At 44.8% G+C, this 12571-nt stretch overlaps 1 protein-coding gene across 1 annotated transcript in view; it reads right to left on the bottom strand.

Annotated features, from left to right (window-relative positions):
- The window catches only part of LOC134660695 (protein purity of essence), a 130281-nt gene that overhangs the window by 78763 nt on the left and 38947 nt on the right, over nt 1–12571 (bottom strand). The window contains exons 28-36 of the mRNA XM_063516475.1: nt 11647–11777; nt 10475–10658; nt 10043–10095; nt 7911–8052; nt 5572–5736; nt 4771–4919; nt 2895–3001; nt 2324–2538; nt 777–934 (exon numbers count right to left, since the gene is read on the bottom strand). Of these exons, the coding sequence (XP_063372545.1) occupies nt 777–934; nt 2324–2538; nt 2895–3001; nt 4771–4919; nt 5572–5736; nt 7911–8052; nt 10043–10095; nt 10475–10658; nt 11647–11777 (1304 nt within the window). The remainder of the gene's footprint in view (nt 1–776; nt 935–2323; nt 2539–2894; nt 3002–4770; nt 4920–5571; nt 5737–7910; nt 8053–10042; nt 10096–10474; nt 10659–11646; nt 11778–12571) is intronic.

Consider the following 12571-nt stretch of genomic DNA (forward strand, 5'->3'; position numbering starts at 1 on the left):
TTAAATTGACAACGTTTATAGACGTTTATTGACCGAAGCGTAGCGAAGGTCTACGTTTTGACTCGGGCATTTTGCTTTTGTATGTACGGATGTTCTCCTCTACAGGTCGCAATTCTTAACCGATTTTCGTGAAATTTTGTGACCGAATTCTATGACAAAATTTTTTTTTTGTCGATCCGGTTTTTAGAAATTTTTCAAAATGGCGGAGTCGTGATAGCTCCCGCCTAAACAAATAGTCGTATCGGTATCATAAGAGTTTTTTCTTTTTGAGATATGTTTATAGATTAAATGGCCAAAAATTCAGAAAATTTGTATCGCTGGTTTTGGCGGTATTTAGATATTTAGTTTTTACTTGAGAATGAGTAGCTAAATTTCGTCAGCTTTAGTAAGGACTATAATGGCGTATTTTGCAAACGTTCGCTTTTTTTGTTTGCATCGGCAGGTCCCTGGTTCCATCCCCAGTAATTGTATACTGCTACATAACTTTTTGTATTTTTTTTATACTTAAATTTCGTATTTTTGTTTTTTATTTTTAAAAATGAAAAATTTCGTATTTTTTATTTATTAAGCGCGGGTTAAGCGTATTCGTTTAATTTTTGTTTGTAGCTTTATGTAGTTTTTAATTTTTTGTTTATATTACATGTACTATACCTATATTTTGATAAATATTTTTGCCATACATTTATTCAGTTTTAAGCTCTGCTCGCGAGGTCTACAGCTCACAGAGCCACTAGTAGACATTGTTTTGATCACACATGATATTATCTGAGGTGTACCCTGTATGTTGGCGGCGAGCACGGGCCGGCGCGGCGGCGCGAGCAGCGCGGGCGGTATGGGGCTGGAGGGGCGGCGGCGGAAGGGCGCGGGGGGCGCTTCTTCACCGCCCGAGCGGGCGCCGCCTAGGGTCACGGAACGCTTGACTAGGGCTTGGCAGCTGAAACAGATGTGGACATTACAATAGGGATCAAAAACCGGCCAAGTGCGAGTCGGACTCGCGCACGGAGGGTTCCGCACCATCAACAAAAAATAGAGCAAAACAAGCAAAAAAACGGTCACCCATCCAAGTACTGACCCCGCCCGACGTTGCTTAACTTCGGTCAAAAATCACGTTTGTTGTATGGGAGCCCCGCTAAAATCTTTATTTTATTCTGTTTTTAGTATTTGTTGTTATAGCGGCAACAGAAATACATCATCTTTGAAAATTTCAACTGTTTAGCTATCACGGTTCGTGAGATACAGCCTGGTGACAGACGGACGGACGGACGGACGGACGGACAGCGGAGTCTTAGTAATAGGGCCCCGTTTTTACCCTTTGGGTACGGAACCCTAAAAATCGGCATACTGTCCATACACCGGCGCCGTCCACCATCTTGCACGTGTAGCAGTCATACTAATGCTGGTTCATTTGTTCCTGTGGACCACTGGAATGGAATGTGGAATGGAATGGAAAGTGGAATGTCAAAAAGACGTACCTACCTAGGGCGACACGTATTGCAACCCTATGAGGTACAAAGCATTACGGCCCAAGTCTCTGGAACTTCCTGGATTCAACGGACATTAGTAGTGAAATTTAAAGGGCCGTCACAATACATCACTACTTGGTCGAATGGTATTTCATGCTGGTTCATATAGCTTGTGTTTACCTGGAGTCGGGCTTGGCGCCGCAGTCGCAGAAGAAATTGCCGAACTTGGCGTAGGACACGTCGTGCGTGCGATGACACACTCGAGCACACACGGTGCACACGCCCACGCCGTCCACCATCTTGCACGTGTGGCAGTGGTACCAATGCTGGTTCATATAGCTTGTGTTTACCTGGAGTCGGGCTTGGCGCCGCAGTCGCAGAAGAAGTTGCCGAACTTGGCGTAGGACACGTCGTGCGTGCGATGACACACTCGAGCACACACGGTGCACACGCCCACGCCGTCCACCATCTTGCACGTGTGGCAGTGGTACCAATGCTGGTTCATATAGCTTGTGTTTACCTGGAGTCGGGCTTGGCGCCGCAGTCGCAGAAGAAGTTGCCGAACTTGGCGTAGGACACGTCGTGCGTGCGATGACACACTCGTGCACACACGGTGCACACGCCCACGCCGTCCACCATCTTGCACGTGTGGCAGTGGTACCAATGCTGGTTCATATAGCTTGTGTTTACCTGGAGTCGGGCTTGGCGCCGCAGTCGCAGAAGAAGTTGCCGAACTTGGCGTAGGACACGTCGTGCGTGCGATGACACACTCGTGCACACACGGTGCACACGCCCACGCCGTCCACCATCTTGCACGTGTGGCAGTGGTACCAATGCTGGTTCATATAGCTTGTGTTTACCTGGAGTCGGGCTTGGCGCCGCAGTCGCAGAAGAAATTGCCGAACTTGGCGTAGGACACGTCGTGCGTGCGATGACACACTCGTGCACACACGGTGCACACGCCCACGCCGTCCACCATCTTGCACGTGTGGCAGTGGTACCAATGCTGGTTCATGAACTCGCGTTGGGTCACGGTGAAGGTGCATAGCTTGTATTGAAGCATGGCGTCTTCGTCCTAGGGAAATAATGAAACTAATTAATCATGGTGAAAACGAAGTAACATTAAAACATTTTTGTTTATCTAACCAGGCGGCCTAGCCGAGGTGACGATCGCTTGCGCTTCGCCATCGAATCGCTTTGTATCTCTCTATCACTCTTCCATATTAGTACGACAGTGACAGTTGCGTTTCTTTCGCTACGTAGCAATAGCGATTGGCATGTTGTCTAAGGGGCCAGTCCGCTAAAATGCTGGTTGACCTTCAGTATTCAGCTGTCAGAATATGTTATTGAAACAGTGACTTTAAGTCCTCACGGTTAGGAGGGATACGATAGTTTAAATCACAAGATAAGATATGATAGTGCGAGTCTTACGGAATCATCAGCGCTGGTGTCATCATCGTCTTGCTGTTCGTCAGCATAGTCCAAGTCGAAGCCGAGGTCGTACGGCGCCTCCCATGTCGGGCTGACGGACCGCCAATCTGCACACAGACACAACACAATCCATTTTGTGACAAAAATCATCATTATGATATCATTTTGGAAAAGAGCTGATAGTCTTCAAACTGCTGGATCGATTTCTATAAAACATAGCTAATAACCAACGCAAGATAACTCGCTTTCACATAAAAAAATGAGACAGGCAGACAGACAGACATATGTGGTGAACTAGCCTAACGAGATAAGAGAAACAAGCTAGTTCCACATTAATTATATATTGTCAAATAACGGCACACAAGAGTCACAAGCACAAAGGAAAAAAGTAAGAGTACAAAGCACAGCACAGTATAGTTGAAGAGATAGTCAGAGTAAGCACAGAAGATAGGAAAAGCACATAAAGAAAGTTTACATAAAAAGGCAAAACTATAAGCGTATTCGGCGCGCACGCAAACCGAATATAAAGCAAGCGAGTCGGCGCGTAAGCATTAACCGTTAGCTCGGGCGGCGCGAGCGCATGCGACCAGCCTCGAGAGTGGTAAATTGCCGACTGGCTGGGATTTCCGAGCGCGCACGAATGCGCGCTCGGGCCGCCGATCTACGGCGAAGCAAACCGAGCGATAAGGCAAGTACTCGTACGCTCGCGTCGCGCGGAGACGCAACGGCATTTGAATATTAAGTATCTTAATATTATTTATAAAAATACTAATAATTAAAACACCTGTCGCCACATCAGCCCCCCCGAGACCTTTAAGGTCGATAATAATCGGGGAAACGTATATGGCGACCAGAACGAGACACTTTAGGTTCAGAAGGAACGGAAACTGAGCTAGGTACCACGGTCGATGACGTTTTGGTAGGGCCAGACGGTTCTGACAGAATGTAGGCAGGTTTTAACCTATCAACGGTAATAGAAACTTCCCTACCGGCGACGTCAACCCTATAATACTTATCCGACCTATCAACTACTCGGTAGGGGCCAGCATACGGTGGCTGAAGCGACCTACGAACAAAATCTTGTCGCACAAAAACATGAGTTGCAGTTGCCAAGTCCTTATAAATAAACACTTTGGCTGAGCCATGACGATTAATCGTTGTCGTCACCAATTATGTGGTGAACTAGCCTAACGAGATAAGAGAAACAAGCTAGTTCCACATTAATTATATATTGTCAAATAACGGCACACAAGAGTCACAAGCACAAAGGAAAAAAGTAAGAGTACAAAGCACAGCACAGTATAGTTGAAGAGATAGTCAGAGTAAGCACAGAAGATAGGAAAAGCACATAAAGAAAGTTTACATAAAAAGGCAAAACTATAACCGCCGATCTACGGCGAAGCAAACCGAGCGATAAGGCAAGTACTCGTACGCTCGCGTCGCGCGGAGACGCAACGGCATTTGAATATTAAGTATCTTAATATTATTTATAAAAATACTAATAATTAAAACACCTGTCGCCACACATACATTGGCAAATTGGCATCAAACGTATAACATCCCTTTTTTTTAGAGGGGTGCTCTTTTTGCACCGGGGGTTCAAAATAAACTTACATAAGTCATTACTGCAGAGTACAGTGAGAATGGCTGCTTTTCAGGATTTTCGTAAGGTTATCCTATAGATAGGTTAGGTTTGTTTTGTGGCAATCCTGAGAAATGACGAGTTTCTGAACCAAATGAATTATGACTAACGAAAATGCGGGCAAACAATACATTATTAATAAATTATACATACATATTAAAACTTTTAGGGAAATAATAGAGACCCGTTCTTGCCTGTCTTCTCCGCATTGACATTGTTTGTGAAAATTCTTACTTGGTTGCTGCGAGTTGTTGATGGCGTGCAACGCGTCAGCAATATATGAGAGCAGCACGCAGGCCGACTCGATCTGCGGGGCTAGTGCGTCATCCACTTGACCCTCTTCAAGCTTCTCCAATACCTCGGGGGCACTGAGTTTGTTCACGCTGAAATAGAGGGGCACATTACTTTCTGTAGATGGGTATGGAATGATGAACATTTAAGTTATTTGCAGGGGTCGGAAAAACGCCCGTCATTTTGAAAACATAACCATAATTTAATTGACCTTGTCACAATAACAATAATTATAAAAGCCGCTACGGATTTCACTTGGATTTCACATTATTGGCACTAATGACAAGGTAAGAAGTGCCACGTTCGTCAAATCCCTATAAAATCCCACAAAATATTCTCACCGCACACGGTGATCTGTACGGATATGATGGTCGTTCTTGTCTACGTGACAGCGTGATAAAACGGTGTCCGTCACTTTCTTTCCCACGGTGTTAAACAGTGACAGTTATTTTATCACGTGGATAAAGATGGATAAAGCTATCCATAATAGGCTGGCTGGGCGGCTAGCGTGCTCGCTCCCTCTCACGAGTACAGTATACAGCGCCGTCTCACTCACCATGTCGTCAGCCAGCCCTGCGCCGCCGGGAACAGCTGCTTGTGGTCGCGCCAAAGTGAGCGTCCGCCAATCGGCACATCTCCCTCATGAGCAGGGGCGCGCATGCGTTCTCGCCGCACACGGTGATCACGGCGGCTAGCGTGCTCGGTCCCTCTCACGAGTACAGTATACAGTGCCGTCTCACTCACCATGTCGTCAGCCAGCCCTGCGCCGCCGGGAACAGCTGCTTGTGGTCGCCGCCGGAGTGGGCGTCCGCCAACCGGCACATCTCCCTCATGAACAGGGGCGCGCACGCCTTCTCGCCGCACACGGTGATTAAAACGGCCAGCGTGCGCTCACTCACTTGGTCGTCGCTATTGACAAAAATACAGTTAAAATGACTCAGATAAATGTGGGATCTTTTTTCTTGGTAACGAAAAATCTTGTTAAGATTTGGAAACAATTAAATTGACAAATGTTAGTCGTCATAGAGTTCTCAACTGTCCAGTAATTTAACGACACAGACATTGAACATTGATTTAGCTTACAACACGTACAATTTATACGATACATATAGAGCACGGGCTTAACATAATGCTCATTTGGAGCAGTGTGACATCGGATAATCATTTTCTAACTTTCCTTGACTAAGACTGATTACATATAGACTGAAATAGATTGTAGCGAGCAAGTTATTTAGAAGCAAAGTAACTGCAATAAAATATAAGTCTCAGAGAATAGAGTATAGCCTCGTTCACCGGTAGCGTATTTGCTTTTATGTCTGATAGGTATAACACTTTTATCCCTCCTAGATATTTTTGCTTGAGACGAATTAAACTTAACGTTGATATAAACATTATCGTTCTAATAAGCAATGTCAACCTCCTTAGATAAAGCGCACATGGTGCCCTAGACCCTCGCGAGAGATAGACTATAGACTTCTTTCTCCGTCTGTGTGAGAAGAGACGAGTAGTTTTTCTGTCGCGTGGCATAGTGGCACGGCTCACTAGTATAGTCAGCATCAACATCGAAGTGACGGGCAAAGAGGCCAAACATATCGTCACACAACTTTGTTTCAATATGAATAAGAATGCGTTCCGATGTTGGCGACTTTGGCCGTCACTATCTATTTGATCCTGATTATACTAGGGGTGCTGAAATGCCTCATTGAATGAATTCATGAACGCATGAATACTCACTTCATGGACGATCGTCTCCTATTCAGTTGGCGATGCACATCGCACGGGTCGAGCCCGGATTGCAACAAGGCGGCCTCTTGGGCGGCATCGGCCGGGTTTATATCCATTTTCCTTTTGCGTTTGCGTTAAATCGAACAGACAATCTTCAGGATGACGTATCAAGTACAAAATTAAAACTATTGGTTTTAAAATACTAGTTTGTTATATCAGATGAAGTAGCATGAACAAATCTCCACTAGGTAATGGTAATATAATACAAAGTCGTTTTTTAATTGGTATCTTTGCACCCTTAATTGCTTATATTATTGTTTAATCGATGATTATTTCTTCTTCTTCTTGGTAATGTAAAACAATAGCATGTCTGTCAATGTTAGTTGCACAAATCAAAGGGGTGTTCGACAAACTGGCACGTTCTCCAAGCCTGGGGATGCCTGTTTGTGTTGGGTGGTGATTGGCATGTGTTTGGTGTTTGTAGCTAACATCAAGCATGTGGTGCCGGCATAAATACATGCCGAACAAACATGAACGAACGAATGAATGCAGAAACGTGAACTATGTGCTTGCGTGTGGTTTTCACGTTGGAGGCGGAACCTCAAGCCGTGCTGTGCGTGGAACGACGCCATACCCGTGGTTGGAACGGAATTATATGAAATTTAGTTAGGATCTTGGGAATTAGGACTAGCGCTGCCAAATTGTACGATTCTTTGTCAACACCATAAAAAGTTATTTATTTATTTAATCTTTATTGCACAAAAGAAAAAAACCTTATAGTACAAAAGGCGGACTTAATGCCATAAGGCATTCTCTACCAGTCAACCTTAAGACCAAGCAGAGAGATTGTGAGCGGTGCTACAATTACAACATCATCATCATTATCATCGAAAAACGGAAAATTCTCATGGCCAACCACAAGTATAGCGTCGTCACACAGTGCGCCGTTCTGGTGTGCGAGTGGGATGTCCCTATATACATGCGCTGTCACTCTCACACAACGGAGCGGCGTTCCGATTCGCAGTAGGCTTAGAATGCACTTCGATTAATTTCTTGCTATTTCGGAAATGCAAAAAGTGTAACGTACGGCATTCTTCATAAGCGCACGCACTTGCATGACTGAAACCGCAAGAAATTAGACTCAAATCGCAAGAAATGGATCGCAGTGCGTTCTAAGGCTTAAGGCTCATTTAGACGGTGCGAGAACTCGCTCGCGAGTTTCACTACATTGCGTCATTTTGATCGTTCGGCTGAACTGATGTAACCTCAATGGTCCGCAATGTAACTAAAATCGTATACGTATTCGCGCGCCGTCTAAATGAGCTCTTAATGTGATAACCGTGTAACAAGAGACATACCAGTGTTGCACGATGTGCTTGCATATAGCGGTGAGAAGGGCCGCGTTGTCGCTGGCGACATCTGTCAGCAGTATCGTCTTGTCGAGATCAGCGGCTTGCTCGACGAGCACCGTCTTGTCCGGTTCGCTGTCCACCCAGGTCTCTGTTGCGAGGGTCAAAAGATTTTGATGGACAATTTCATAAAAACAATTTATGAACAAAAAACTATATACACAAAGATATTTTTGATCGCTTTAACAAATTTTACAAGTTAAATATACAAAGTTTCCCAACTTTAAGAGGCTCGCTATGTACGATGAATTTCGTACATCGATATACCGATGGTGCTTGTGGTCAATGCCACTATGCGAGCGAGACAGCAATATAATTATCCCTGTGCAATAGAGATAGGAAATAGCGAGTCTATGTACGAAAATCTTCGTGTTTAGTGCCCTTACTTTAGCAGTAATCTTTTATTAGTTGGACACAAGCTAATTACTATAAAATGGGATGTACGTTGTAACGTAAAAACGTTACGTAACCTTGGTTAAATTAAGTTATTAAATAACTAATATCCTAATAATTAAATAAATACCTTAATAATAAAACACTTCTAAAATACACTAAAATTAAAATACGTTAAGGCTATATAAATACTTAGTATCAAGTCTCAGTTTGTTTCCTCTTTTCTGCGACGCACTGTACTTCGCGCAACATTCCTTTGTTTCGAAGTATAGTTTGTAGCTTTCTAGTAGAGCCCGAAGGCTTATCCTATTGTCTATTGTTCAGTAAAACCGCACGTGCTACTTACCTGCAAAAAAGGGTCTTCATTATTCTATTTGGCACCTGAGCGCGGGCTAGTCCAACGCTCAAAAAACCAGTGTAGGTGCGCTCTCCGATAACGCGCCTTTGTTACGCATCTCGATGACACATTTTAGACTGGTTCTGTAGCGTTCGACTCGCCGGCACTCAGTAACGGAAGTACTGACCACACACATCGTAACAGAATATTTATCCATTAGTTCATTTTGAATCTTATTACAATTTCCATAGGAGTTGTAATTCAATTACCTGGGTAAAGTGAACGAGCGATTTTTTATGCAGGTGGTTGTGGCACGTGGCACGAGCGGTTTTACTGAACAATAGACAATAGGATAAGCCTTCGGGCTCTACTAGAAAGCTACAAACTATAACCGGCTGTTGGCGTTCCCCGCCCCGCGCCCTGCTCCCGCGGCGGCCCACTCGCCAGCGCTGCAGCCACAGAGAAATCTAGCTTTCGAAGCCGGCGCACGTTCGCTTTGCCTCCGCGCAAGCGACTTTACACGTAGCCGGCGAGTTTTAATAACGAATAATATATATACGTTTGTCTTAAATCTGTACTCGTTCAGTACTAATTTATTAAATTCAGTTTTGAAATCCCCTTTGGGTAAGTGTTGAACATTTCTTATGCTTATTCTAAGCAGGTAGATTTAAATGATATTTGTAACGGCTATTTCGCTATGCTACTTCTTTGTGTGATTTTGCTTGCCACTTAATTCAAGTACTCTTGCATACATTTCACTCTTATTACATCTTGTTTAATTGCTAAATTGTGTTTCTTTAAAGTCTATAAGTTAATTTAATTTCCAGTAATTATTAAATTCAAAATTTGACCGTTAGATCCTATATTCAGTTTTGTTTTATAACTTGTTATTTTAAATTTAACATCAGTGCAAAGTGTAAACTCCGTCTGACTGTACCATTCCGCACATCACCAAACTTTCACCATCATCATCACGCAGTACTGCTTCTCGCTTTGTTTCTTGCCGTGCCGGGTACAGTCAGCGGAGACATATTAAGAACTTTTCTTCACACAATGGAAATAAATTCCAGGGAGCCTAGTTACGGCTAGAACCGTAGCCGAGAAGACCGGTCCGGCAGTTCCTGAGCGGCCCCAGCTGACGTCCCTCAGCTCGTCCGTCTCCGTCTCCCAACCCGCAGTGGCTCCGGCAGCTTCAGGGGAGTACTTGCGTGGTGGAACTGTCCTCGGAGCAAAATCAGTACCGGCCTAGAACGTACCCTACCCTACGACGTATTCGTGTGCTTGCGGCGGAAGTTAAGGGAGAATAAATTTAGTTCGTTATTTTAAAAACTACAGTTTCATTTATTCTTACCGCCAACCCGTATCAACGTATCATCTGCTTCCGCAGGTCTCGTCGCTTGGGATCTATAAGAAAGATAAGTTTTTTTAATGATATAGGAAGCAAACAATCAGACGAATCGCCTAATGGTAAGCATTTACCGTCGCCCATGGACACCCAACATCGTCCATGTTTTATTAAAAGCCTAAGTGTAAGGCCTGAGTGGACGCTCGAAGCGGAGCATTCGGCGGGGCGTGCAGCGTGGCGTCGGGCTCACAAGTAATTTGAGCAGCGTGCACTAAGGCCGCTCCTATACGCTTGCATTTGTTTAACATGCACGCCGCGCGCCCCGCCCCGCTGCACGCCCAACTTGAGCGTCCACTCAGGCCTTACACTAAGAAAAATCCATGAGCGTTACTGCTTGTGCTTGGCGTCAAGCGTCTGCCGTTTTAGAAGAATACTTACGATCCTGCCGGCGCCTCCGGGGCTCCGGTCCGCGCGGTAGCTTCACTCTCTGTTCTGAACACGCTGCGCAGCGCGTTGCGGAGCGCTAGCGACGCGTGGGCGCCTCCTTCGGGCGCCGTCGACGTTGGTGTGGGGAGCTCAGTCTCAGTAGGTGACGCGTTTGCTGAGCGCTTGGCGCCTGTGACTGTTATGGATTGACACTTTGTTAATTATGTCGATTTGAACACTATCAAATACTGGAATAACCATTTCAAGTTATTTTTATACGTAATGAGCAGAGCTGAACGAGATAGCATGGCGATGCGGTTAAACTTAAGTTTGCATTTTACGCTACAAGATGACTGAACCTCCATCTCCTTATTGGCTCCTTATTATACGAAGTTTTAAGCCACACCTTAGTAAATTCTCGTGCACGCTCTCTATAGCCCTTTTAAGCTTTGGATTCCTCCGAAAACGGTGCCGTCATATGACGGCCGCTATATAGCGGTGAATGACGTCACTAGAACGTTGTCTCTGTAAACAAGATGGCGCGGTTTCCTAGACAGCGTTGATCGTCAACGTAACGTAAAAAAAGCGGTACCGTCATTTGGATGACGGCCGTCATGACGGTGTCGATAGTTTCGTGAACGTTTTATTAGATAGCGGTGACGCCATTTTTAATAAATGACAGGAGATTTGAATAAATGATTCCGTACTACGATTATTTTCCTCTTCTGATGATATTTCATCCTCCAAGTAAATTATAGATGGTCAAGCAAATCTTGTCAGTAGAAAAAGGCGCGAAATTCAAATTTTCTATGGGACGATATCCCTTTGCGCCTACATTTTTCAAATTTGCCGCTTTGACCTTGGTGGCTAACGGTGTGTTATGACGTCCACATGTCGTCACCGTAAAGACGGCCGTCTTTTGCGGCGGCGTCATATAGACGGCACCGCTTTCGGAGGAATCCAAAGCTTTAGACACGTCTAACACACATTGGGGTTGGCGGGTCGAAGTACTTAGCACATGGCGGCATCATAGCTTGCCCTGTCAATCCCTAGAATTGTGTCAAATATTTGTTTTTTTTTTAATGTCCTGATGCCAGCCCTTTAAGCCAAAACTCATAGAAAAAGGGGCAAGCTATGCTGTCGCTCGGTTATCTCACTCGAGCATGTTCGGACATGTCACTTACTGCTACAGATGTGAGACAGCAGACTGGCCAACTTCTGTTGATCCGCGACGCCGATGTATTTGCATATTGATATGCAGAGGGAGCTACTGAGTTCGTTGTTCTCGCAGCCAGCGAAGATCTTTATGAATATACTGTGAACAACGGCAGAAAATATGAATTACGCTATGAGTTCAGCGTTCAGCGCTCTGTCATCAGAATATGCTCCCCAATTATGTCACTTACGCCAATTACTATAGGGCGAATAACTATATCAGTCACCATATGAAGCGTCGATAAATCGATACAGATGCTAGGATTGGGTGGAAGGGACCACTTTTACGAATGAATGTCTATGAGGGGTCAGCCCCACTACACTTGTACTAACTTGACAGGAACGATGCATGCCTATCTGAAAAGTATGGAAATAATCCTCAAATAAACATGAATAAAACTCTAGATTCTAGTCAGGACAAAAGAATATATTTTCTAAGACAAAACATTGTCAACGTGATCGAACATCATAGACAACCAAGGCTGGAGGATACATACCAGCTCCTCCACCCTTAGCTGAAGAACCGGAAGACATAAATAAACATTATTAACTAAAATCAATATACTGCTCCTAAGTTATACATAAATAACAACAAACAGAAACAAACATTAAACCTTATAATTTACAACCTTCCTGGGTCTCAGGACACGATCCCCTAAGCCTTCGACCTCAACTGCCGGTGGTGACAATTCTGTTGCTTCCATCGTCACTGCAGGTGTGGGCTCTCCCACCTCTGCCAGCGGCACTTCCCTCTCCACGAGCTGTTGCGGCAGCTCTCCTACATCTACCTGCGCTTCCCCATCCGTCGCGTCTTGCCACTCGTCCGCGGGGTCATCGTCTATCAATTGGAATGGCGTAGAAGAGACGGGTGACGAATTTGCTACCTCGCGCTCG

This window comes from Cydia amplana, chromosome Z (genome assembly GCF_948474715.1).
Source record: "Cydia amplana chromosome Z, ilCydAmpl1.1, whole genome shotgun sequence".
NCBI lineage: Eukaryota > Metazoa > Arthropoda > Insecta > Lepidoptera > Tortricidae > Cydia > Cydia amplana.